This window comes from Falco biarmicus, chromosome 10, assembly GCF_023638135.1.
Source record: "Falco biarmicus isolate bFalBia1 chromosome 10, bFalBia1.pri, whole genome shotgun sequence".
In the NCBI taxonomy this organism is placed as follows: Eukaryota; Metazoa; Chordata; class Aves; order Falconiformes; family Falconidae; genus Falco; species Falco biarmicus.
This window is the reverse complement of record NC_079297.1, coordinates 28,245,879-28,273,837: the sequence shown is the minus strand read 5'-3', so window position 1 is coordinate 28,273,837 and position 27,959 is coordinate 28,245,879. Positions and strand designations below refer to the sequence as shown.

The following is a 27,959-nucleotide window of genomic DNA, read 5'->3' as shown; positions in this document are numbered from 1 at the left end:
ACCTCAGTAAGGTAAATCAAGCATTCTTTATCTCTGTTAGAAGTGCAATAATTTCAGTATAAGAGCATACTTCTTTCTAACCCACTCACTACATTCTACTATACTGAAATCATAACTCAGCCTTAACAACCTCCAGCGAATCCACGTAAATACCTTCCTTTTAGCTTGCTCAGCAGCGGAACTACAAGGATGTTTTAGTCTTATTAAATTTGTGGTGTGTTTGTTTTTTGGTTGGGTTTTTTTTCCCCTATTTTCTGGCACTGGATTCATGTGTGGCATTCTAGAAAACTCAGCACCTGAATCACCTTTCACTGTAAAGAAACAAGATTAATTAAGCAGTATCTGAACATAGTTTATTAATTATCTGTGACTTCATGAAAACACAATTTTTCCCTTTCCTGTGAAAACTACACCTGCAGGAAGACATTCAGTGGATCCAAATGTTTACATATACTTTGACAAAATGTGAAACCAGCACCGGTAGCTTCTAAGACGACAGGCAGTCCTGTATTATCATCGCTTGTCCTAATTCCGCAAGGCAAACTGAGGTCCAGTCACTGTCTTGTTGAGGAATTTTTTTTTCCCCACCTTTCTGTTACATTGCATTGAAAAACCTGACTCTCCATCACACGTTACTCTGGCAAAGACACCCAAGAAAACTGTAGTTTTCTCTACAGCATAGGGGGAGAGAGGAGGGACATGTTTTTTGGGGAAGGTAGGGTGGGACAAGGGTTTCAACTTCTATGTTTGTCTATTAGAGTTTTGTTTAGAGTGATACTGGCAAAGACAACTTCTGGATTTAAAAAGCTCTTGTCTGTGAACTACTGCATATTGCTTCGGTTTTCCAAGTCATATGACAAGCTCCCTTATCCCTTAGGCTTCCTTCAGTCAATTCAAGACCCAAGCTGTAAGTTTTCATCTCCAGCGCTGCTAGACAAGATGACAAAGAGACACTGTACTGCCAGTACAGCTGTTTATTCCAGTGGCATTGGCTACTAGTAAACAACCAACAGAGAAGTCCTTATGCAATTTTGTTCTTGTCAAACCATGCTCTGATTCCATCACCAAAACAGCTCACAGCAGAATCACAAACCTCATGTTTGCAAGGTATCCGACACCTAGAACTGCCTCAGTGATTCAGTACATAAGGCTCAGTTTTCTCATCAACGAAAGATTGTTGTGATGAAGGAGGCAGAGAGATGCTTTTGCTCGACAACGTTTTAACATTTTTATTTTATAGTAGGTTTTCTTATCAAAAGCTTTCTTAATTACCACTATCTACTGCGGTACCAGGAAGTAGCGTTACTGCTTTTTTCTTCTTTCCTATAAATGCCTGTGGAGAAGTGCTTTGGTTCATCCCAGAATCTCTTTGGATACAGAAACAAAACAACAACAACAAAAAAAGGAAGCTTGCTCTTTTAAAGATATTTATTCCTTTTATGATCAGTATCACAGCTATCTATGCATCCAGGTTCTCTCATTTTATAGATAGTAGATTTTCTTCTGCCTTAGTTTCCCATTCTTGTCCAAACTTTTTGGATTTGCCTCTCACTTTGCCATGTCTGGAGGGTTCTCTATCATTAAGCCAAGCTTCAAATTTACATAAAATAAGTAAGTTTAGTTCCTTCTTTCAGGGTTAACTGTGAGAGCTTAGGAAAAGAGAAAAGTCTTGAAATTAATGTGAGAAAAATCTAGTATATAAAGTAACTTGCAAAATTTTGAGTGTCATGACTTACACCATGCATAGTGAATTCCAGTGTTCACAGGCAGCTATGTCATGCTGTTCCCACACCTGAAATTTCCATATTCTTTTCACATGCTTAAGCACAAGGAAACATTGCTAATATGATGTTAGGGCATACTATTAAAATGAAAAGTGTCTCTCTGCATACCCAGAGAGATGTTAATCTTCTTACATTGAGCCTCTTAGGAAAGTGATAGAGGAAGGTCTAATGGCGTTCTCAAGAAAATCTTTCATTCGTTTTTTTTTGTTTTAAGCATGATTAAGACATGCTATAACTTCAAAGAAACAAAAGGACACTATGCTGCAGTTAACCATTTCACAACAGGATTCTAACACCTAGTTTCTTTTAATGCATAGATACATCTCATTTACAGTAGAAAAGATTGCCAGTTACTCTCAATTTTAAAAACAAGTTATTTCTTCTGTGGTTTCAAAATAGGACCACTCATCCATACTCTATGTCTGGATTGGCACACTTGATACACAGTTTAGATATTTCAGCTATGACAGAATATGTTTGCTAAGTAGTATTAGCTAATGTTAATAAATAAAAAGTAGCATATAATAAGTACACCACCTCCCCCTTAAACACATAAGAATATGAAAAATAGCTGATTAAATTTAAGCTGATAGCTCAAAATCATAAATCTCAGCTACTTCCAAGATTCAAGGCTGCAGAAACACTCAGATACATTAAACATCTTCTGTATATAACAAAAACAAGTTACAGGCTCCTGAAACATACACAAGTAAATAGTCATGGGAACAACAGGGCCAAACAACAGAACCATGTATTCAAAAATCACACTTCTCACTCCTCAAGACTATACAGATGCAGTGAGTACTGTATATGAAATATTGCCTTGGTTTTTTACTTTGTATCTAGCTCTTCAGTTCTGCCTGTGAATGTCCCGTAGCTACTACAGTTTTAACAAGATTTCCTCATTCTGCTTATTAGTACCAAACTAAATGTGTGGTTGAAACTCAACGTCTTACCCAAGTACTGCTTTACAACTTAACATCACCTAGAAAAAAGTCATTAAGCAAGCCAAGTGCATTGAGTGACCTCATTCTCAGTGACGTAAGTGATTTGAAATAGGCACCATAGCACAACTAACTAGTAATTACTCTGAAATTTTCCAAAATAGTCACTTTGATTGGAAATCTTAAAAAATAGCATGTCCACTTTAATTCTTACTGCTTTCACTTTTTCCCCTTCTTCATATTAAAAAAAAAAAAACATTGCTAGTTACTTTATCCTAAGGTAAAACCACTGTTTAAGCAGCCAAAGAACCAGAATCCAACTAGTACTGAGGATTTCAGAATTGTTTCTTATGCCATGAATTTCTTCTTTCCAAAAATAAAAATTAAATCACATCTTCAAAACACCTTTCAAGGAACATTATTTTATTCACTTTACCATAGGAGTTCTTGCTTTGATCAACTGTTTACTAAAAGTTGCCCTTTCTGTTTTCAAAAAAGGCACCATGAAATTGCTGTTACTGCTGAGAAACATATAAAAAGAGCCTACAGATTCTGTTAAATCTAGTTTGGCTACATAGAAATGCGGCAATCAAAAAGGATAATAGTCCTTGTATGTGACTGCAGGCAATGACTATCATCCCAAGGCTGCCAAGAACATGAATTTTTTTATGAGGTAGCTACAGCTTCATTAACCTCTTCATGCCTGAAACATTAGTGCCACCATGGATAAATTCAAAGACATGAAAATAAGCAACATGGGAATACAAAAACCAGGTTAACAAAAGACAGGCCACTATAGTTTTATCCTGTCTCTGAAAACATCTGGAACCAGAAAGAACAGGAATAGGCCGAAGAAGCAGCAATAAAATAGGGAAGACCAAACTGAAGGATGGTCAGGGTATTAGCAACAGTTTTGCAGTTAGAAAAGTATGTTATAGTCAGGCTTTTATTCTTCCTAGAATTCAGTGGTCAGAACAGGCAAGAGAAATATGACTGACTTTATCTTGGTTTATAGCTTCACAAGCAGTTTTGATGGTAACCCTCTGATGATCTGGAGGCTTGCATTTTCCTATTTCAGAAACCCTCCTAGACTTAAAAATCTGCAATACGACACAGATCTTGGACACAGAACAGAATGAAGGCTTTACTGTATATGAATGTTTTCCTATACACAGAAATAAACCTAGAACATCAAAATTTCATGGGTGCTTTTGGCTCACTATTACCCTAGTAGACAGCATTCCCATCAGCAAGTCTGGCATCTGGTTTCCAGTAAGTGGTGGTATAAAAAGCACAGCTCCATATGCCTGTTAGTATTTAAAATTGGTTTGGCCTGCTTAATGTAAATCTTTTGTTACCATAAGAACACAAAACCAGCATATATACAAAGACATATAGCATAAAAAGCACACATTTCCAGCTCAAGGAAGGGCATAGATTAATCCCATATGTAAAACACTGGTAAATACTACAGTACCCAACCTGTTACTGTATCTATGAGCATGGCATTGAGACCCTTTAATTCACACCCCCTTGTATTTCATGGATGTACCCTAAGTTACTAACCAGCCAAACAAAAAATCCCAAAAAAGACGACTTCTTCCTTTAACATTGCCATATAAAAGAACCTTCTGCTGAAGAACTAAGTCTCATTAATGGATTTGGATCTAATCCAAATGATCTGGAATTTGTCTTCACCTATCTGGGCATCTGTGGTCGACAAGCTTACATCTAACAGGTCCAATTAACAAGCCTGGTTTATATCACAGGTGCTAAGCAAATGGATATGAATCTATCTTATAACAGCTGGCACAATTCATTGCAAAGAAATAACAGTATAGAAAGAAGTTTACTTCCCATGCTAACAGTAAATAGGAGATTCAAATTAGCATAAATAGCACACATTTCAAAGCTCTGCACCCAAGCTTTCTAATCAAAACACTGAGGAAACACCTGCTCTTCTGAGGCATCTTCTCACAAAGCCAATGATGACAAGCAAGGACAGTAGTTAGAAATTTTTGGTTTTATCATTTTTCCCATGTTAATTCAGTCCAAGCAACAGATGAATTCCAAACACTTAAAAGAAAGTAAATTTTAAAAAACCTTAAAATTGAGATACACTTACGCAAAATTATTATTTTTAGAAACTACACTCTTTCTTAAGACTCTCACTACCTAGTGCTTTGCCTTAATCTTTCAGTCAGAAGACAGACTACCAGTTTTGCAGGATTACTTTATCAGTGTAGATACCATGCTCTGATGGCTACTTACAGTCAGGTCTGACTGTAAAACATGAGAGTCAAGAGCCAGTAGCATTTCCTTATACAGGATCCAAGTAACACAGGAGACAACTTGCTGGAAGATTTCAAAGGGCATTTTACCAGCATCAGGATACTCTGTACACAATTCCCTGCCCAGCCTGACTCATGCTGTGTCCACACTGACATTCCATGCACTTGCCCTGTGACAGCGTTTCCCCTGCCAGAGCTCCAGTGCTGGCAGCTGCTCTAGACTGGCAGCTGACATTTTAAATGCTATGCAAGACCTCTGGCAGCTCCCTTTGCTGCTGCCAAAGGTAAAGCTACATTAATTCATGCAAGAAAGAGCTTAGCAACACCCACAGCAGACTAGCCCTTAAAGCCCAAAAAAGCTGCAGATGTTCAGGGGACAGCCTATTGCAAAATGAGGACACAGTTGAGCACATGGAACCACAGAGCCAGAAGCAGGTTTTAGACCAAGCCTCCCAACAGCTATGCGCATACTACATAAAAGCTACTTCAGAGATATCTCAGTGCAGGGCACTCTGAGCCCTTGCCATTGTGGGGGCACAAAGTTTGCTATGCTATGCAGTCTGCACAAGCAGGAAGCTACTTGTACAGACACACAGACCTCATGTGATGCACAGGAGGGAGCCCTGGCGCAGCAAAGAGCAATGCCTCTCCCCTCAGCAATCCTAGAACAGTTTATAAAATAACTCAAACCACCCTGATACTCCTCAAAATATAAAGTTCTTCCCATCACCAGTGGAAGAAAATTATTAGTGAAGGCACAGAGCAAAACAGAAAGAGTGATGTCAAGCACTGTCAGTAAGCAGCATTCACAGGGAAATGGGAAGAGAAGTGACAGCCCACTCCTGCTTTCCACTCCTGCCCCAGCAGAGAAGGCTGGCAGGTCTCGACTCCTGGGCACTGCAGAGGCCAAAAGCAGACCACACCACAAGGCAGTCCAGGGCACAGATCCTGCTGCAAGTACTGCCCTTGTACTCAATTGTGCAACCAGCACATCTGAGAAGTGCCAACTGCTGCAATTTCGACCCGACCCTCTGTAAGGGGATGGGATGAAGCCCAGGCAGCTGAGAGCTACCACTTGACACTGATAATCAAGACACCTTACAAGGAAAAGGTGAAAAAAACATGTTTCATCCAGGGGAAGGCCATCTAGGAACTTAAATCTGGGATGAAGGAATGTTTCCTATGTACTAGGGCTTGCTGAGTATGGGAAACCACTTCCTGCTTGCCTAAAGACCTGTAAGCAGTATAATTAGCATTTGCTCATAGTATTAAACTTCACCAGGTTTACTCTGAAGGGTCACTGGGAACTCCTAATGCAAATCTGAATATTTAACTCCCCTGGACCCAAGGACAGCTATAAATACTTTTGAGCGTCCACACTGAGAGCAGTCCCACATGAAGCTAAGCTACTCTGTTATTTTTGTACATTACATAGTCTTACTTAATGCTGCCTTTGCACTCTTACAGTGACTTTTCAACAGCAGTTCCTCATGTGCAGTAAGTGTTAATTCAATGTTAATTCAATGTTTTTAAATATACCGGCTATGTCACTGTGAGTTTTTTTTGAACCCCTGAAATAACTGAACTGTTTTGGCGACTGACATTACCATCCTGGTATGCGTTCAAGGCAACTCTTCTTTCTTCTTGCTTTCCCATAGGTAAGCCTTTGCTATGTTGCTGTGCATAGAGATGGCTTCCTGCCAGCCACCCCAAAGCCTTAGACGAGGGGGTTGGATAACATACTAGCTCATATTCCAGAAAGGATGCATCCAGTACACTTTACTAGTCTGCACATTTAAAAAGACAGCAGATTTCCACGCTCCTGCACACATTTTAGATAGACAAGTCACAGTCTGGCCACGAGCCTAAGGCGGCAAACTCTGTGTGAGAGTTGCTTTGATGTCATAAACTCTACATGATACCAGCCCACAACTACTTTCTAAACTCCCACCGTACCAAGTGGAAGTTGTCCTGCTAGTGCATGTGTTTTACTCCCAATGACACCAGGAAGGTTTCAACAAGTGCGTCAAGAGGTCAAACACTCTGAAATCTTATTTTGTTTAGACCAGGGGTCCTCAAACTACAGCCTGCAGGCCAGATATGGCCCCCCAGGGTCCTCAATCTGCCCCCCAGTATTTACAGAACCCCCGCGCCGGGGGTCAAGGGGGGAATCCAAGCAGCTGCAGATGACTTCCTGCCACTTAATCCGTGCGCTGGCCCCCTGTTTAAAAAGTTTGAGGACCCCTGGTTAAGACTACTAATGCTAGAAGCTGCTCTGTAGTTTGAAGTACACAATGTTGAAAATCAAAGTAAAGCTGATGAAAGAATTCACTGTTAATAAAGGAATCCATGGTCCTGCAAAACTCTCTGCATGATTTCCATTTCTCTTTACAAGTGTAATTTCAGCCTCAAACTCCTTTGGGAATTCATACATAAGATTAATGCCATCATGGAAAACTAACTTCCTACCTGAACACTCAGTGCCTTGAAACCAGAGTAAAAAAGATAATAATATTTAACAAAATGTCAATGAATCTTGGCTGCTGATTTATAATTAATTAAAATAATCCCCTACTGTTTTTTTATTGAAAAGGTCTTGGCATGAATCACCATGTCAGAGGACAGCTGCACGCTCATATAGATTATAGCACAAAACACTATTTAAGAACAACAGAACACGATGTTTAGCACTGAACTTAAAACTGACTTTTTTTCTTATCTCATGAAGTTTAACTTCAGAGGGCTGCTTACCTACCTAACAGACCTACAAGACCTACCACAATGGTCTTTCTAAAGCTAGAGAATACTTTTTCCATAGTAATTCTCCCATGTAAAAGCTTTAAGTTCCCACAGCATTCTCAACTCTTAGAAATCGATGTTTTTATGTGTTTCTGCATACACTTCTTTAGACATGGAAGACTATAATATCTTTTTTAAAGATATAGATAATAGGAAATTATTTAATGATTCCTAATCTTTAAATTAATACCTTGATTCCAGTATTTAACACACTCAAGCAACAACAGTCCAAAATGCTAAAATATGAAAGAAGAATTACAAATAATAAGTGTTGTCTTTTTAAAGATCTTAATATACTCTTCAGCCTTTTATTGGCCTGCTTCATATTTAGGGAACCCAGATTAAAGAAATGGAAATCTAGCAAAAAACACCTTTAAAAATGCAGATTTCTATAATTTTCCCTTCTTTACCTTGTACTAAATCTACCTGTTCTCCCTTGTTCTCCTTAATAATTCTCCCCTGTTCTCCCCTTCACTCCATCCATGTAAGGACCAAATCTACTGATTTATTTGCCGCACCCCCACGCCCCCCCTTATTGAAAGGGCTGGATGGTGCAGTCACTAGCTGCAGATTTTCAGAGAAATGCTTCAAAACTCCCCATGCAATTCTGGAAAAGTTACTTGAGGCTCAAACAGCAAAGTAATCAGCAGTGCAATGAACTGCTGGACTGTGATATCCTGAACTTTCACACATCTCTTCTTTTATCAGTAGACGTGGACTTGCCAAAGATTGAAAAGAGGAGAGGCCTTCAGCTGTTTTTCCTTGAAGTGCTGACAATGCAGAAGAGCTTTAAAAGAATATCAGCATTGGCTACATTTCTACTGTTGGCAAATATGGAATACCTATGTCATTTTTATAATTCATCAGCAACTTGCCAAGCATTACAAAATTCAGGTTTGGGGCTTTTGGGGAGTTTTTGTTTTGGGTGGAGTTTTTTTGTTTGTTTCTTGTTTGTTTTTTTAACAGAACAATACAGAAGAAAACAAGCACTCTACAAATACAGCCACCAACCTCTGGAACAAGAAATAGATCTCCCACCAAGAGCCAATTTGAAAAATCAGAACTGAAGTGTTGCAGAAAAGACATCCCAAATTAATGGTACTAGTCTACGCAATCCTCTTTCTATTTCAAACAGGTAGGATAATAATACTTTGCCAAATACAACAGTTTGTATTCTGACATGTTTTCTTAAGATTTTGTACCCCTAGAGTTCTTAGCATACAACTGTGCATATGAAAAAGCTAGGTGGCAATACTCCCTCCATTTAGTTTTCAAAAATCGTTTGTCAAGCCTTGTTTGTTGTGACAGGAATGAGTGAATTCTCACAGAGCAGGAGAAATGATTAAAGCATAAGCTTCAAGAATCTGGGGGCAAGGGGGAGCTATCCTGTTCCCACAGAATAATTTAAAAGTTCATAATCTCTTATAATGAAGGCCTGGTATTTACTCTAGCACACTGATGTTGCTTAACTACATTTCCATTAATACGATGCATACATAAATGTGGTAAATACCAAATTGACTAAAACTAGTCAAGTGTCACTGACTGAGAACTGACATACCTCAGCACTTTCAGCTCTCATTAATGCATTTCTGAACAGTTTGACAATCAACAGCTTCAGAAATTTACTTGTAACTGCAAATCCAGGATCATTTTTAGCTTGAGATATCGATTTTTCTTCTTCATACTAATAACAAGTTAAACCTGTGGTATGTTAAATCAGTCTTTACATAAGGCTAGGATTCCTTTTATGAAAATCAAATTCTGAATATTCCTCTTTAAGAAGTCTCATGTAAAGAGATTAAATACTGTAGCATCCGCAAATTACAAAAGCTCCTGGAGATTTAATTATTAACTACAGATTATTACTTCATTAAAGATGTTTCATGCACACATGCTACACTAGATGTTTGCACAGTTTTAAAAGCTGGCAGGAGGATCTAACAGACTATTTCTTTAAAAAAAAACCCTCAGATTCTTATCTGCGGTAGCTACCTCTTTATCCCAATAGAACAATACATTTTAATTAGTCACTGCATCCCACAGCTTTGCCCTTTGTCAAGCACAAATAGCAGGAAAAAAAAGCCCCATAAAAACATAACACTTTAAAAAGTCAAAGGAATTTTCAAAAGTAACATCTCTGAAAGCTTCTTGTTCCTGAATTCCCCGCCCCCCCCCCCCCCCCCGTTCCAGAGGCTTTGGTGTGCAAGTCCCCCCAAAAAAGGAGGGGGGCGCACATTACACCAGGCCTATCAGTCACATACCACTGCTGGAGGCTCCCAGCCACTACTCTGACGATTGTTAACACCTTCTACTGCAAGCTTATGTCTGTGCTCTGGCTTTTCAACTCAATGCTTGTGAATCTCATAGATCTTTGGATACCACTGGACACCAGATCACCAGGCAGCTGCACTTCTTCAAGTATCTATAAATGTTGACACCATTTTTCATTACTTCTGCGATATCTTTCCTCACACTAAGATGCTTACAAAAGTACCCCCCCAAAAACACCAACTAAACCCCAAACCTTTTAGTGAACAACACAGCTGATAAGCATTAATTAAAACTCTCTCTTCTAAAAGACCCAAGTTCATTAATTCCATACTCTCTTTCCTATTAAAATAACAACTTTTTTTTTTTTTTAACACCCTTTTCCCTCTTGTAGAGGGATAGCTCTACAGAACCCGGGGCTTAACATGAAGTATCGTTAAAAGCAAAGGACTCCCTGGTTCCTGCCTTGATGCTTGATTTCGTCTTACTAGAACTCAAACGTCTAAGGTGACGGGCTTTCAGGTACAGAGTATTTTAAAACTAGGGTGGCAAGAGCTCCTGTCTCAAAGAACCTCCTAACCTTTACTACACAAATCCCATTAAGTTATGTAATAAAAATCTGGTCTGAAATACACTTAAAAACTGCTTTAAGTAAATTTTCGATGAGGGGATTTCTGTGCTTAGTTCAAGAAGCAAAAGAGGAAGAAAAAAAAAGAGAGGGGGAGGAAACTTAACACCTACCAAAGCACACTTTAAATATAAAGGTACTGATGTTTTTATTAACAGAATTTACCACTCTGAAGCCTTTTAAAAAGTGTTTAGATACTATACTAATATAAACACTAATAACATGTCCTCACTCCAAAATATGCTACTTATCTCACCTTTGAGAAACCAGGGCGATGGGAGAGGAAAGCGAGAAGTTACTTAGTTTAAACATAAAAGCGGCAAAATGGTCATTTAATTTTACAAAATCTTCACAGTAACCTTCAGTACAACAGGTTTCAAAAATTACCCCAAAACACAAGGTTTCTGGGACACAAAACCAAAAAGAATCCTCAATTCTGCATTTTTCCACAAGAGGACACTAAAATAATGAGAAAAATAGTGGTACAACAATGTACAACTGCTACATACCATTCTTCTTCATTCAGTACAATGCTTTTCACATAAAAATTATTTTGCAGTGAAGTAGACGTTAATATAGAAATAATTTTCTAGTAATGTGTATTTTAGTCGTTCTAGTGATTAGGATTTGGCTTTTAGCAGGCCTCAGGTGCCATGAAAACCAGCAACATTTAAGATTGTCATGGACAAAAATCAACACCTAAGCGATGCCTTCTATTTCATTTGAAAATGAACTATTAAACCTAAATTTACAGAGAAGCAAGCATGTGGGATCAGGCTGTGCTTACTCGTCGACTCCTGCTGCTGCTCTCCTAACCCCACAGCCAGGCACCAGAAAGTCACAAGGGGGAAAAAAAATTGTGTGAAACAAACTGGAAGAGCAGCGCACAATCCCTTGACTCCGGCAAGTTTCCCTCACAGACAGCAGGGCGGGAAAAGCTGCGTGAGGCGAAGCAGCGCTCCACCTCCCTCCCTCCCCCCCGTTACCTCAGGGCAGCGGCTCACTCATGGGAGGCCCTTCCAAGCGCTCTTCCCCACCTACAGGCCACGACCTCTGGACACACGCCTCCTCACTTACCTAACGCAACTTCATTTTAATCACTCGCTACTCTCGCCCGCCGCAAGCGCCGCGGCCCCTCCCGCCTGCCCCGAGGCCCGTGCCGGCCACCCACCCACGGACGGTGCTTCCCGCCGCTGCTCTTTGGGGCAAGGAGACGTGCGGGGGGTGGCGGCAACCGAGCGCCATTTACGGCCCGCGGGCGGAAGGACGGGACGGTGCGGCTCTGCTGTGGCCGCCTCTGGGGGTTATGCTCTTTGTATTTAGCTCCTTGTACTTGTACTACACCGCTCCTTGTACTTAGCCGACAAGCAGGCACCTCGACAGCACAGGCCCGCAGCAGCCGGCTGGCCGCAGGCGGACAGGGCGGCCAGGCGCGCCCAGGCGCGGCAGCGTTGTGGCAGCTCTCGCGAGAGCAGCGCCGACGGCCATTTTCCCCATTGATTGGCGGGGGCGGAGCGGGCGGAGGCTGTGGCGCTGCACTCGCCGGCTGGGGCGGTGGCGGAGGAGGATGAGCCGCTGGCGTCCCCCCGCCTCCCGCTGCTGACGACGACGCTTAACTCAGCCTGCTGCGGGGTTGGGGTTAGCGTCGCGCCACCGGCCATGGTGCCCAGTGAGGAGAACCAGCTCGTCCCCAAAGAGGTGAGGTGGACCAGGGTTGGGGCGGGAGAGCCTTGGACTAGGCGCTGCCGGGGGAGGTAGCGGCGGCGGCCCCTGCGGCGTTCGGGAGGCCCGGGGTGCCGGAGCCGGCCGGGGAGGGCGGAGGAGGCCTGGCCCGGCCCGGCCTGGCCTGGCTTGGCTCGGCTTCGCTGTCTTCCTGCGAGGCCCGGCGGGAGGGAAGGCCCGTCTTTGTGAGGGGGCCGGGCAGCCTTTGGCCTACGGAGGCCCGGGCCGGGGGTGCGCGGGGGGAAGGGGCGGCTTTTCCGTGTGGGCTGGTGTGGGGAGGAGGAGGCCGGGGCCGAGCCGGGCCGCGCAGGACCCCGCAGGCGGCCGGGGAGTTGCACCTGTCCGTGTCGCGGCATGTGGGGAGGCCGGCCTGCGTGCGGCGGGGCTGGGGTCGGGCCGGGCCGGCGGCGCCTGCGCTTGGCCGCGGGCCGGGCCGCTCCCCGTGTCAGAGGTCTTGTGCGGAGCCCTGCGGGCGGGCAGCCCGGCCCCGGGCTGGAGGGCAGCCGGGTGAGGGCCCTGAGCTGATGGGAGCAGAGGAGAGAGCAGGCCCCGGCGGCCGGGCGCGTCTCTGGGTGCCCGAGGACGTCCTCGGTTGAGGGAAAGGGGCCGGCGTGCGAAATGGCAGCCGGGGGGGCCGCCGCGTTCGTGGGGCAGCTCCGTGCCTCCCCGGCGCCGCCGCGAAGCGCTGCGGATAAACGGGCGGTAGTGCTTGGGGGGGGTGCCGGAAAAAGTGTGGCCCGGCTCAGCAGTGGGTTGAGTTTCCTTAATTGTGGGCCCCTCATCTCTCCTCTGCTGCGGGAGGAAGGGAGAAGGCTTGTTTTTGGCCATAGGCTAAAGATAAGAGCCTGCGTGAAAGAGGAAGGCTAAGCCTCTGTCCTGCAGCGATAGGCAGATGACACGTGTCAAGTAAAAGCGATACTGTGCAGGGGAAGGAGTCTTTTGAGTGATGGCGTTAAATGTTTGGAAACAGTTATTCATAGAGTAGTATTAGCAGAAACTTTACTTCATGAGCAGGTACGCTTACAGATTTAGCCAACTTTTCTGACAGTTTTACTGTTTTGATAAATTATTCAATCCCTCTTGTTTTTTGTCAAATGTGTGTGGTTTGTTACATCTGCCTGTGCCATCATGTATTCATATGGGAAGCTTTGCGAGGCAAGGACTTGAATTTTGTAGAATTTAGCAAAATGAGGTGCTGATCCTTAAATGGTATCCTTGATCAGAACTGTGAAACAAACACTGACTTCTAGAAACAAATTTCATGCATACAGTTGTACAGGGAAGTACAGAATGTATGTAGGGCAAAGGTAACTTCACCGCTTCTTTGCTTTCATAAAATACTAAGGTTTCAAGGACTGTGTTAAGTTTTTTTGCAGGGAAGAGAGACCTTCAGAAACTTCAGACAGAGGATGGAGTGTAGTAGATAGTATGCCTAAATATTTGCTTTAAAAAAAACCCAAACACCTACAAAAACAGAAGACCAGGGATAGAAGGTAGTAGCTAGTATACGTAGATATTTTGTCTTAAAAATAAACAGAGAGATAAAGGAGACTGGCAGGAGAAACCTTGTGGTATTAGTTGTAGTTAACTGGAACAGACAAGGTGATTAATAAAAGCAGCTAGCTGAGGCTGTTTCTTCAGTTAATGTATTAATAGAATCCCTGTTGGCTTTAAAGTTGTATTCAGAATATACATATGATTCAGATGTGTATTTTTAACTGACTCATTGGACTAGGATTTTGAATGCACTTTCATCTGTAGGGAGGGGAGGTACGGGTGAAGGAAAATGAATGTTGTTATAGATACGGATATCTTGAACACACAGTGTGAAATCTATAAACTTTGTACGTTGATAATGCTAGTGCAAGTTGCTTTTTCTCAGCAGGCTTTCTCAAGTTCTTTGTTCTGTACCTATGCATGTTGTAAGTAATGGCACTGAACAGAATACAAGAAAAATTGATGGGGAAAACAGATTAGCTATTTGTATTAAGCCCATCTGGTTATATATACATCTATATATATATATTAATAGAAGTTTATCTTCAACTTTTCCAATGTTTTTCAGTATACCCTCATTTTTATTCCATTGATAGGAAGTTAATAAATGCATTCACATTAAATCCTTCTGAGATTCATTAATACTCTATTCATTAATACTTTTATAATGAGCAGAGAACACTGTGAGGTACAGGTAAACAGAATTCTCCAGGTCTCCGAGTTCTCAACAGCCTTCTAAATATTCCTGTTATGCCGTTGTCAGCAGCTGGAGGCTAAGCAGATCATTTGGAGTTTCATTTCTGCCCTTTAGGGCTGGATAAAGGATTACAGTTCATGAGTTTTGTCCCTTCCCAATGGGCTGAGTAGTATTGCTTGTATAGCTCACTGTCTTGTGCTGTTTCAAAGATTAAACTGGGATGTGAATCAATGGCTGCTAAAGACGAGTACACAACCATATTTTTATTTGCCTTCCAGTGTAAAAGAGCAGGAAGAAATGTAATGTTGTTTGCTTTAGGCCAGTCTGGGGAATGACTAACCATCTGAAGGAGTAGATGGGAAAAGGATTTTGGTTCTTTCCTATGAGTTTATATGATGCCATGGTAGATATGGTAGTAGTAGGTATCTATAATATTAACAGCTTCTCTGTTTTAAGAATGGAAAGATAGGTATTAGGCTGTTTATAAGTCTTTAGTTTTTGTTTATATGTATCTGTGTATGCTAAAAATGGTTCAGATTGCTGTTTTTAAAGTATATTGCATGTTTTTTTTTTATTAGGTCTTGTAAAGCCTAATAGTTTTTATGGATTAAAAAATACTAGTAATTTCACTTGGAGTATCTTTTATTAGTCTTTTATAAAAAATTTCTTTTGGACACTGCATAGGATCAGCTGCATATCTGAAGTACAGGTAATCTGGGCCTTGTTATTTTCTCTTGCTCATAACTTTGGCATAAAGTTATTTTTCATTTGGAACAGATGTATTTATGCAGTTTCTAATAACAGAGTATTGGGATTTCTTTTTATATTGACACTTGCCCAAGTTATGTAGGCATTTAGTAAATTTGTTCTTGCATCCCTACAGCTGCCCAGCACTTTCCCAACTTTCTGTAATTGTGTGACCAGTAATTCCTTATGGTGAGGACAATGAGAATTGTTCATAAGATGTGGGATTCAGTGTGAACTGGTCTATGTTCCTTTTTTTTCCAGTCCTCAATTCCTTTCTTCTTTTCATCCAAAAGATAAGTCATTTAATTTAGTAGTATTTTATATCCAATAAAAAAGAAGGCATTGAGTAGCATACAGGACGTTGCTGCACCCTGGTAGTAAATGCTAGGTTTGTTCTTTAAAAATTGCCTTGTTATTTGGTATAATTTTTCCCCCATTAGTCCAGCAAAACAGTAGTCCTTGGGGGGGAGGGGGAATAGTAAGATAATAATGAAAATTAAAAAATGGTGCTATTAGAAGGGAAAATACTTCTATGGCTTTCAGCGTCACTTATAGGAAAAGTAGACTTAAAACTTACTTTGGGCAAATATACCTCAAATAGAAAATAATAAAATATTCTAATCAATACAGTTGGTGAGGAAGTTAGATGCATGTTTGTTTACTGGTAATGTAAGTGAAATTCACTAAGACTTTTCTTGAAAATCAAGACATGTCAGAACTTGGTGAATGTTGCCCAGGATTGGTCAGAATATGGAAGGAATTGGTCAGAATATAAGAAGTATGTTCTGCCATGAGGTTTTTGAAGTGTCTGTGCCACTAATTAAATAAATGCTGTGCAGATACTTTCTCAACATGTTCCAGCATGAAGTATCCAAAGTGCACCTGTCAAAATATATATATATGCTTTGTACTTGCTGCCATTAAATCAAATAGTGAGAGTTCTCTCTCAGCTAACTAATTTAAGTTTTTTCACCCCTACAGTAATGAATCCATTTTAATCTTATGCATTGAGCAAATAAAATACGTTTCTTGATGGGTATCGCTCTAACTTCAGTAGAAGTGCAGGAATCTGATTAAGGTATTTTGCAGTTCTATTTAGTAAAGGTGTACTGATCTTTTCAGTGCTGGTGACATCCTTGTTCTTTCATTCCTATGTACAAAGAGATTCTACAAGTGGTTACAGCTTGTGTAATTTATCAGTTTTTCATGCTCTCCTTCTCATGTACTCTGTTGTAAAACATAAAGGTATGATTGTGACAAATTGAGAAACTGACTACTTCATTGACTGAACAAATATTCTGAAAATCAAATTTGAGAGACAGAAAATCCACACAGAATTCCACCAAGTCATTGTTCCTTGCAAACAGGTGCCTTCTGAATGATATTCAAGTAGTACTTCAGTTTGGTGAATAAGACATGAGAGTAGAATGCAAGATCTTTCACTGCTTAGTTCAGCCACTGGGTTTCCCAGTCGGAGTTTAGTTCCCCTTGCTATATACATCTGGGTATTTAACTAATAGTATGAGAAGGATGATCAGGAAATTATTTAATAGCACCTCGAGATCACTGGATGAAAAATTTTTGCCTAATAGGTGCTAACTGCTTCTTAGGTAGTACGTGGTACTGTAGCCACAGTCTTTAAATGCTGCTGGCTAAAGTTACTACGCAGTAGAATAATCTTGACAACTGACCTATCACTTTGATTTTACTTTTTTTTTTGCAGTAATACATTTTGAACATCACAAACAAGAAACACAGTTTTCTCTAGTGTTTTGTGGGTGTCTGATGACTTCTAAATCAAGTTTCTAAACCAAATGAGTGCGGTAGTATAAATGTAATCCCCCCCCCTTTTTTTTGTGCAGCTACACAGTGTTTCTCAAACTAGTCATGAACTTTTTCCTAAGCTATGTAGTAGTTATCTGAAGGCAGAGAATACTTCAAAGATTTGTTGATATTACATTCTACACTATTATCCTTGAGCTGAGAATTTCAGCCTACAACACAGAAGTTTCTGATGTTTTGTTTGTTGCCATTTTTAACTAGGTGAAGTCCACCAACTATTTTCTGTTGTTTTTAAAACCCAAGTACCCCTGGATTTAGATCAACGTGGCCTTGCATCATAGTTTAAAATACAAATCGTCCTACTACACAAATACTGATGAAAGTCATTATTATCCAACTTCCTTTTGCTGATAGAATTTATTGATATTAATACAAGATTAAAACTTGTGGAGACTGAGTTTGTGTTAACTTTCATTTACGTGTTTTAGTCCTGTCAGAATTCAGCTTGGAGTGGATGTTCTTTTAAACCTTTTCCCCAGTACATTACAATTGATGCAGTAATGGACTAAAATACGTACAGGTGTTGATATATCTGGTCACAGCTCTACTCTCTATAGCAGGGGTCCTCAAACTATGGCCCGTGGGCTGGATACGGCCCCCCAGGGTCCTCAATCTGGCCCCGGTATTTACAGAAACCCGCCACACCCCCCCCACCCCCCCCACACCCCCCCCCCCCGCAACTGCCTCCACGGGGGTTGGGGGGGTAAACCAAGCAGCCGAAGATGACTGCCTGCCACTTCATCTGCACGCCGGCCCCCTGGTTAAGAAGTTTGAGGACCCCTGCTCTATTGTATTTGAAAATATATTGGGGTTTATGGAAGAAACTGTGTGAAAATTATGTCTGTAGAAAATTGGGTGATTGAGTTAAATATACATACTCAGCCTTCTTATTCAGTTTGAAAAAATTTTTTGTTTCCTTTTTTGAAAACTTTAAGCTGATATTTAACACTTTATCCCTTTGAGAATTAATATGATGTACCTTCAGGTAAGCTGCCTGTTTATCATTATGTTATTTTTCTTGCCTTGAACAAAATATGCTCAAAATAATGCCACTAGTAACCAAAGAACTGATAATTGAAAAATGCTAGTAAGTCTTGGAATTTTTTTGTAAACTTCTGATAAAATAACCAACTTGATCACAGTTTCAGCCACTGTGAAATATGTAGTATTTTCTTTGGGATTTTTGCAAAGTTTGGCACGTAACCAGCTTGCGCTGAAGAAATGGTTTAGCGCAGCAGTAGCAGGTGTAACTTCTAAAAAGGATGTCTTGGCCATGTTCTGAAAAAATTAATGGGTAACAACCACATCATTCAATTTAATCTTTGAAATTGTAACCACAAGGATACTTCAGGTGCTTCTGAAAAATGACAACACGTTATTTTTAGATTGACAGTATTATGAATAGCTTAAATTGGTTATTGTGCTGCAGTTTCAGGTGTATCTTTTCAATAATCACGTGATGAAAACCTTTTTAAGTAACATGAGGAAGCATGCATGAATTCCATAGGATTGGTGAAGGCTCTGGTTTTGAAGCTGTATGGAGACATATACTTGATATAATATGACAGTTTTCACTGTAAATAATGTCTGCAAACAGAGTAATGTAAATGGCATTTTTTGAAGAAGTCTGGCAGAGTACTGCAGGAGCTAAAGGAAGGCAGTTATGTTTGCTGATTTGTGTAGGTGTTGTGTTGAGGTCAGTAACAATGACTGAAGGAAGAGAAAAAACCAGCAGATAAAAGTACTACTTTAACTTGTTTTTTGTAAATAAAATATTTTCATCAGTTAATATATGGAAAAATCATCTAGGTCCTTCCTCATATATACATTATTATATTCATACCTTCTGTGGAGGCATGTTCTCCCTGGAGCCCTTTATGGTAGTGGTAGCAGATAGAGATATTGTCCAGGCTTCATGGGTACTTATGTTCTTAACTATTATCCTTTATTCTGTGCAATATTGCTAGAGAACTACACAAAGAATCCCTGCTGACCATCTTGCTCTTCAGGTTCTCTTCATCTTCCCTCAGCAGCAGGTGGATGGTTTAAAATTAGAGTTATTAGTCTTAAAAATTACCACTGTATTCACATTTTTTAATCTCTAAACTGTACAAGAATTTAATTTTTTAGCATACGTGTCTGTTGGTGGCTTTGTAGTCAAGTAAACCTTCATTTCAAAATTGTCCAGAAAAAAAGAAAAGTCTTTTATTATTTTTGTCTGGACTCTTAATTTGTTTCTATACTAATATTGCATTTGTAACTCAATCCAGCAAAAAGTCCTTTAGAATATTAGCAGCATAGAAAAATGTTTCAATAAAGCTCATGGTAGTTCCATCCTTGAAGGAATGGAGGGCAAGTGTGAAAGCATCTCCACTACTTGTGTGACTGTCCATAGGAAACAAATGATGTGGTTATAGGTTAATATATTAATGTTCTTGCGTCCCCTGTTTTTCAGATAATTTTTTTTTGAAGGTAAAACAAGGAGCATGGTGATTAAGAAGGTGGAGAGAAGATGCAAACAGAAGGACGATGAGGCTGTTTCAGATCTGAATATAAAGTTTGTACTGTAATGAATGTACAGAGGCTGGCAGTTTGCAGATACAGAGAACTTCATTTAGTTTTCACAATTACTTTAGCCTGGTTACTAAAACTTGGAAATTAAACAATTCAGGGTCATAGGATGAAAGAAGATATGATCAGTTGAAATTACAATCTTTAAGAATAAGAGAGCAAAATACTCAAAATGTCCAGTGGTTAAAAAACCACTATTTAGATTTTAAAACTCAGTCTGTTACTACTGTGAATGTATTCTTTGTTACCTATTGATTTCCTTCATTTGATAACAGCAAACTTTAAGAGTTCTTATGTGATCTGTAGGCATGACCAGGAAATATCTGTATGCTTTTGTTATTGACAGTTGCTATATCTGATTTTTAAGGGAAGTAACTAATCCTGAATCACCTTAATTTACCGTATTTAGAAGACTATTAGGAGGTAAGTGTAAGGAGACTGGTTCTACAAGACATTAAGACAGATGTATTTGAAGTTTTCTAAAATACAGAACCTGAGTGGAAAATAGCCTCTGTAAAACTGAAAAGCACGTGTTTTGATCTCTAGTTCACCTGACCCCAGACATGTGCCCCCGTTGCCGTATCCTTTTCCATAGTCTTTTGAACACCCTGGATACATGTACTTATCTGTGGTCCCATACCAACCTTTTCTGGTTGTCATTTCTGTTTTTATAAATGCTTTTTACAAATGACCCAGCAATCCACAATAGTAGGAACGCACTCTCAAAGGTAAATGCTATCCTCATAACATACTCTTTATTTCTGAGGTTTAGTGTTATTTTTGCACATGTTCAGAAAGTTGGAAGTATTAGACTTTGAAGTGTATATATATTATAAAAATAATCTGTCCATATGCATTTTACAGGAGTGACAGTGAACAGCTGGCATGCAACTCTTTTCAGTGCAGTGGCAAACACTTTTGCTAATTTTTTTTAAACAAAATTTTGTTACTAGAGAAGCATTTCTGAGGAGGTAGTCTTTGAAAACAACAAATGAACCCATAATCTACATGAGGCAGAGATTAAAACATGCCCATGGCAGGGGCGGTTGGAACTAGATGATAATCTTCAAGGGTCCCTTTCAACCTAAACCATTCTGTGATTCTCTGTACCCCTGTTTCCAAAAGGAACAAGATCACAGAGGCCCTGCTACAGAATTCTATTTTGTACCTCTTCTCCTTTCTGTATCAGGTCATCCACCATAGGAAAGCATTCTTAGGGTTCACTTAGCCAGGTGGTTAGTCTCGGTGTGGCCCCAGCCACCTTCTGTGATCTCCCGTAGTTACCGTGTATCTATAGCAGGCTGAAAATAGTGAGTGTGGTGTGAGGGTAAAAGCAATAGGATTGCTGCAGTAATGGCACTTTTCACTTTTCTGGGGTTACTCCTCTTGCCCTGTGAGCAGCACTGACGTTTACAGAGACCCATACCTAAGGACGAAGGGTGTATTTCAATCTTTCAGGATACCAAAGGAAGTTGCAGTATGTCCGGGTGGTTGATACTTAGTAATCTAAGTACTACTACATACAATACATGCATTTAAAATACTACAGCTACTATGCTGGTACTGTTGTATCTATCACTCAGTCCTTTTCCAGGAGAGTTACAGATTCTGTTGAGAAGCTAGAGGGCTGACTCAGGTTAAAGCTAACCCACTGAAAAACCAACCAGAAGTGTTTAATTTTAAGAAGGATTAGCAATGTGAGCCTGCTCAACATGTAGCTGCATGACCAGGACCAGCACAAGAAAGGGGATAATGTTGGGGTGGAAATGAGCAGGTGGGAGCAAGACTGCTTCTTCTGGCAGCAGTTGCTGATATTCAATCTTTAATTGCTTGTGTAACTGAAGCATTGCCGTGTTCAACGTTTTTAAGCTGCTGTGTATGTGTGAAGTGTTACTAGTGCACTGTAAATTCATCACCGTCTTACAGGTTGAGTTTCCAAAATAGAAGTTTGTGAACATATCAGTTCATATCAGTGTATAAGTGTATGATTATTTTTAATTGCGGTGGTCTTAATGAGTTATCTTATTCAGGCATCAATTTTGTTCCTTTGAAGTGTATCAGATACTATGAGAGGAAAGCATAGATAAATACCATAGATTGAAGTAGAGGGGAAGCAGTGTAACTAAGGATGTTATGCTGCAGATGTGTTTAAGTGAAACAGTGAAGCAGTTTGAACTGACATAGATAAGGGTTCACGAGGTTGAAACTGGGAGTTCAGGCTTTGTAATGGGGAGCATGATTGGGCTAGCCCGTTTTGAAGACACTTGGATTTTTACTCTATTGACAATTTTCAACAATATTTTGTCAGTTTTTATTGACTGTCCTTGCACTGTCTCTGAAGTCTTTCTAACTGTAATTGTGGGGGTGGGGAAGTTGGCTGAAGTCTTTGTGATCCAGCAGAGGTGAATGGGTGTTAAAAGTTGATAAGCAGTAGTGATAAAAACATGAACAAACGAAAGTCTCATTTCAGTTATGCAAAATTAAAATGTAAAGATATCACTTTCAAGATTATTTTGCAAAATCACCCTGTTGTATGTTAGCCCTAGTAGGCAGCTAAGCAATATGCAACTGCTCGCTCACTTCCCACCCCCTGTAGGACAGAGGAAGAGGAAAGGAAAAGCAAGAAAACTTTTGGTGTTGAAATAAAATTGTCTAACTGAAGAAGAGGTGAAAGAATTGTGTGTGTGGGGGAACCCAAATAAACAAAACAAGGGATGCAAAGGCGGTCACTCACCATGTGTCCTATGGGTAGACCAGTGCCCCACCAATTTCCAGGCAGAGATGGAAAATAGCTAAACCTCCTCCTTTCCCTTTTGTTACAAAGCATGGTGTTACGTGGTATGGAGTATCTCTTTGGTTAGTTTGGGTCACCTGCTTGGTTGTGTCCCTTCCCAGCCTCTTACAAACCACCCAGTTGGTTCACTGGGAGGGCAGGGTAAGAATTGTAGAAGGCCTTGATGCTATGAAAATACTGCCCAGCGAGAGCTAAAACATTATTGTGTTATCAGCATTTTTTTAGTCACAAATCTAATATACAGCACCTTAGGGGCTTCTGTGAAGAAAATCACCTCTATCCTGGCCTGGCCAGGTACACACCTTTTTGGTAGTTTTTTCCTGTTTTCCAGTCTTGTTCCTAATCAAGAGGATAGACAGAGAGGACATTGCTAAGACTGGTGAATCCTTGATATCCCGTCCCAGTGGGGGGGGTTGGGGTGGAAGTGAGGGGTCAAAGGTTCAGTAATTAGGACAGTGGTCAGTCAGGATATGTGTTCTTGAATGTGGATGGTATTTCAGGCTTGGTGTGAGGCATTTTTTTCCCAACCAGTAATGGGACAGAAGACCTCTGTTCAGTTTCACACTTCAGGATTTTCCCTGAAGTCTCTCCAAGTATAATGATGAATTTGAAGTTGAGGATAAAATATGTTATTCAGGTACTCACAAAACTGATACCACAAAGTTAGTAAAATTCAAATCAAATGATTGTGTCTAAAGGTTGTTCAGAATTATTTTGTCACAGGAAATGTTCCAACACAAGATACATCAAGTTAACAGCTCAAAATGATTCTGTTTATGGAGACCTCCTGGGATCAGTGTTTTTAAAAAGTGTATTCAGTTTGCCACAAGCCTTCTGTAAAATACTTCTTTGTGAAGTATGTTTTGGTTCAGGCATTTGTAACAATTCTAAGTGCGGTGTTCCCTCATTAACTCAAACTGAGCTGCCGTGAGGCTCCTTTGTTGAATAACAACTCAGAATGCTCTGACAGAATTAGTCTAGTAAGTTGTCTTTTAAGAAGTTGCATCTGTCCTCAGAAATAAAGCCAAATGTGAGTCCGATTTCTCTTTTCTTCAGTAGATGAGTAACTACAGCAGTGTCCAAAGCAGTGGAGACCACCTGCTCAATGCTTCACTCATTCTAAGGACTTTATCACCCCTTGTTTACTTCCCAGAGGAGTGACCTGCTCATCTGGCTGTATCGGGGAAGCTGGCCTCTGTAAGGAGAGTTTTGTTGGGCTGGGAAAAAGCATAGGGCATGACTAGCCCAGCTGTGGGCAAAAGGGAGTTGTGGGCTGTAAGACTCTCTGAAGTCCATAGTTACAACTATGCTCAGGGTAAGGAGAAAGGTTTTAGAGTGGAGATGGTAATCTAGCTCTGATTATTCTTCTCTTACTTGCTGTATATTTGAAAGGTCTTCGGTCTTCACATTTTGTGCAGAATGCAGTGCTGTCAGTATGTGTCCAATGTGGTGTTTAATGGTTGGACCTCTTGGAGTAGGTGAAGGAATTCTTGAAGTATGGTTGTGGTTTCTCAAGGAGCTGATTTGATAGCAATTTGTTATTGTTGACAGAGTTGAAACAAGCTTCTGTTTGGTTGAACTGTAATTAATGTCTGAACATTTGTATACAATGATACTTTAGAAGTAAAATGTACAAGTGCAAACTACGTGTTTGTAACTGAAGCTAACAAATTTCACTTTGTACTTGTAATTGCTGGAAATGTGTACCCGGTCAGTTACACAGACTTGGAATGTACACCCCAAAGTTTGACCAGCAGTAATGTGATAGGCGCTAGTCACTTGTGTGCATTTCACGTGGTAGTCTTAAGTTGCTGAAGCTACATGAAGTCTGAGAATTGCTGTTTTAGGCTTAATCATCCAAGTCACTTTGTGAATGTAAGTATCATGTCTGCTATTGCCACTTGCTACAGATCTCATTGTCTTTCCTCTATTGTAGTGATTTGTGAGAATTATTTATAGGGTGTGGACATGTAGGAACTTTTCTACTGGTGATAATTTTAAGTCTCAGTAGGCCATTAACTTCATTTGGCAGTCAAACTTTACACATCTGTTATTTAAACTCTTGACCTGAAACTTGTGATTTTTCTTACTGATTTATGCTGTCAGTATTTTTGCCTATTTGAAATACTGGAATTTGGAAATGTTGGGTAGAATCTACATGAAGTCTGAGCTTAGCTATAGGTTTCACTTCCAATCTCTGATAATAATTTTATAAAAGAACTGAAGCAGGAATTAGTCTTGAGAGGATCTTCTGTCATTTGAAAACCAAAATGTTTGTATTGGTTTGTCCTCATAATGTTAGTCAAGTGCTGCTATAGAATTTTAATTAATCCAGTGATTCAGAGCTGAAAAATAGCAAGCCACATCTAAATGCTGTGTTAAAACCACTACAGTTCAGCATTTGAATATAGTTTTGACAGATCTAGTAACACTAATTTTTTTGTTCCTCTATTTTCAACAAATACAGAACATGTATCATCAAAGCTAGTGTCAGTCTTGCAGATGGCACTAATAACAATGCTTTCTTTGTTAGTATATACAGAATTACAGCTTGAATTACTTAAGCACTACGATATATTTTATCCTCTGCAACTTACAGATGCAGAACTTTAACATAAAAAAGATGAAATATATTTTTAGAAAGGTACATGGGGTAACTACTTATGTAGTGTGGAGCTCTAGAATGTCCACCCGTGTCAGACTTCCGTGGATTGCATGTTTGTGTTAATCTTTTGCAAGTCTGGTCTAATACATAGTCAGAAGTCTTCTGCATGCAGATTTGGGAACATAATCTCCTTTCTAGAAATGGAAAAGTGTAAAAGATGGAGTGACTTGGGGTGAAGGTGTCAGTGTGTTAATATTTTTAAAAGGTTAACGTTTGAAGTTAGGATTTCAAATACTTATTTACCAAAATACTAGCTTGGAAAGATGTCTGTAATAAAATAATCATAGGATGGTTTCCTAAATCGTAACCTTAAGTGGCAGTATGCATTTGCCTTTTCAGATGCTTATGCAGTTGAGGGTCTGCAACTTATTTTACTATTGCTGGTGGTGTGCATCCAATGTCACAGTATTTCTTTGTAGGACTTCTCACAAGTACAGAATAGATAGATGGGCTTGCTGCCAGAGTGGTTGCCCTTATTTCTCCTGAGGAAAAGGCAGTAGAAAATTTTTGTAGATACCTGTGAATACCATGTGTATGTTAGTTTGAAACCCTTGAACTATGTAGTTAATATGCTCATCTATTTTGTGAGGTGTAATAAATAAATGGTTTGGTGAATTCCAGTGTCATTTTTATCACAGTAAAACTTAGGCAACTTTATGTGTAGTACAATCTTTGTTCTCTTAATCATACTTTAAAGCATAAATTTCCATGGTGAAAGGGGCTTTTTTGTAAAATGTAGAGTTGAACTAGTGGTTGTTAAAAAGTATATTCTTAGAGTGTGATAGGGTGAATGCTTTAATTGAAAAGTAGGGAATGCTGCGTTTGAAAGTTGACACATCTCTGTGGTTTTGTGATGTCTTGTCAGAGCAGTTGAAGTCTCTTAGTTACTTCTAAAATTCCTGAACAACATATAAGCAGTACAGTTGGTAAACTTGATTTGTTTGAATTCTGTGGAATATTGAAAAACAACTTTTGCCACTCAGAATTTATGAAGTGAAATAACTCATGGAAAATCTTTCAGCAGTCCTTTACTGAGAAATCAAGAGCTGAGAAACCAGCATAAAAGCATTCTTGTAAAGGAAGCAACCAGTACATATTTTTGTCTAGTTCAGATGATGTCTGGAGCCTGTCTTCCTCTTCCACCCTCTGCTACATGCACCAAATGAAATAGCACATTAGAAATTATGCATGCTTCTGTGTACACTGGATTTAACTTGTCTGTCTCTGGAGAGAAGGAATTCAGGCTAAAGTAAGGGTTCTTTGGAGACATGGATTAAGAGGAAAATTGGAAGACTTAGCTCTTCCGCACAGGGCAATATACTTGATGGCTATTGTCATATTATAAATCAGCAGTTTCAAAATTATGCTTCCAGGACTCTATTAACCTTTAAGTCACTTCAGCAAAATGTATGTAACTTCCAACTGAGAGCAGGTAAAACTGGTAAGCAACAAAACATTTAAATTGTGATGTTTGTTTTCCAGTTGGGTTTTTTTTGGAGTGGGGAGGGGGTTGGGGTTTTTTTGGTGTTTGGAGTTTGTTTTTTTAAATTATTTTTAAAACCTCTGCCAAATCTGAAATTACAGGCTGGTGTGTGAAGAAAAAAAATGCTAGATACAATTACTGATCTTGGATTATTGAAACTTCAAAACTGGAACTTCAGCTCTCTTTGTGCAAAGAAAGAAATCCTGTCTTCTGTCATCCTGCTGAGAAGTTAAATGCAGCGGTCTAGGCTATTTTTGTAGGTCATTTGGTGGGGCAAATAGGGCACGTCAGTAAAGATTATGTCAGTATTTTATGTTTTGATAATCTTGACTGAGGGTGCAGTTGAAGAAATTTGGAAAAGAGCATGATGTTGTTAGCATCTTCATCCTCACTTCCTGTTTTTCCTTTCTGGAAAAATACAAAGTGCAATGCTTCAGATTCGCAAACTAGTTAACTTGATGTTTGTCCATAGTCGGAAAACAGTTTTGTTACAGGTCATGTTTATTGTTGCATTTTTAATGGTACAACAGAGATACTAAGGCAGGCTTTCTCTGTAAGAGCATCAGGAGTAAGAAAAATCATAACTTGCTTCTTTATTACCTTCAGCTGTGTACTTCGAAATGGGTTCATGTTAATAAAAACTTTTCTACAGGAAAGAATTCAGACATGAAGGACCAGTTTCATACAAACTGGATAGCTTCATAATTTATAAATGTAATAGTAAACTGAATTAGTTGCATGCTAATCTTGTACTTGAGCCATTTGAAGTAAAACGTTTACCTGTGTCTGGAGGGCTTTTTATAATGTAATGAAGGAATTTGGTGGTATGGATTTATATCCTGAATTATTTATGTTTTCTTATCCACTTATTTTATTTTATGAAATGCAGTATGTAATGTATTACATTGTAATTTAACTAACCTTTTATGTAACACTGCTCTTACAATTTAAACGGTAAAATACTGTGTACTGAACTTCATGTTAATAGAGGACTTGTTAAAGTATTTGGGGGCTATTCTAGTTATTCTGTGAATGGTGGTTTGAAACTCAGTAATAATACTTAGACTATAAAACTGACTTTATACAATAAAAGTCAGTTTACCATTTTGAAAGATGATGACTTCTTAATTTTGTTTTTATATACTATAGGATATGTTTTGGAGTTGCAGACAAAGTATCTTTGCTGAAATGAAGAAGAAATTTTCACAGGTAGACAGATGAAAT

At 39.7% G+C, this 27,959-nt stretch overlaps 2 protein-coding genes across 5 annotated transcripts in view; one reads left to right on the top strand and one right to left on the bottom strand.

Moving 5' to 3' along the window:
• GALNT18 (polypeptide N-acetylgalactosaminyltransferase 18) overlaps positions 1 to 12,101 on the bottom strand; it is a 328,712-nt gene extending 316,611 nt beyond the window's left edge. Inside the window, exon 1 of the mRNA XM_056353154.1 lies at positions 11,795 to 12,101. The gene's annotated coding sequence lies outside the window, so the exon portion shown is untranslated. The remainder of the gene's footprint in view (positions 1 to 11,794) is intronic.
• Positions 12,102 to 12,231: 130 nt separating this feature from the next.
• USP47 (ubiquitin specific peptidase 47) overlaps positions 12,232 to 27,959 on the top strand; it is a 58,636-nt gene continuing 42,908 nt past the window's right edge. For 2 of the 4 annotated variants that reach the window (XM_056353147.1, XM_056353144.1), the window contains exons 1-2: positions 12,232 to 12,415; positions 27,885 to 27,944. In XM_056353147.1, coding sequence (XP_056209122.1) covers positions 12,377 to 12,415; positions 27,885 to 27,944 — 99 coding nt within the window. In that variant the 5' untranslated portion in view covers positions 12,232 to 12,376. The remainder of the gene's footprint in view (positions 12,416 to 27,884; positions 27,945 to 27,959) is intronic. The other 2 variants (XM_056353146.1, XM_056353148.1) reach the window with 2 other exon arrangements.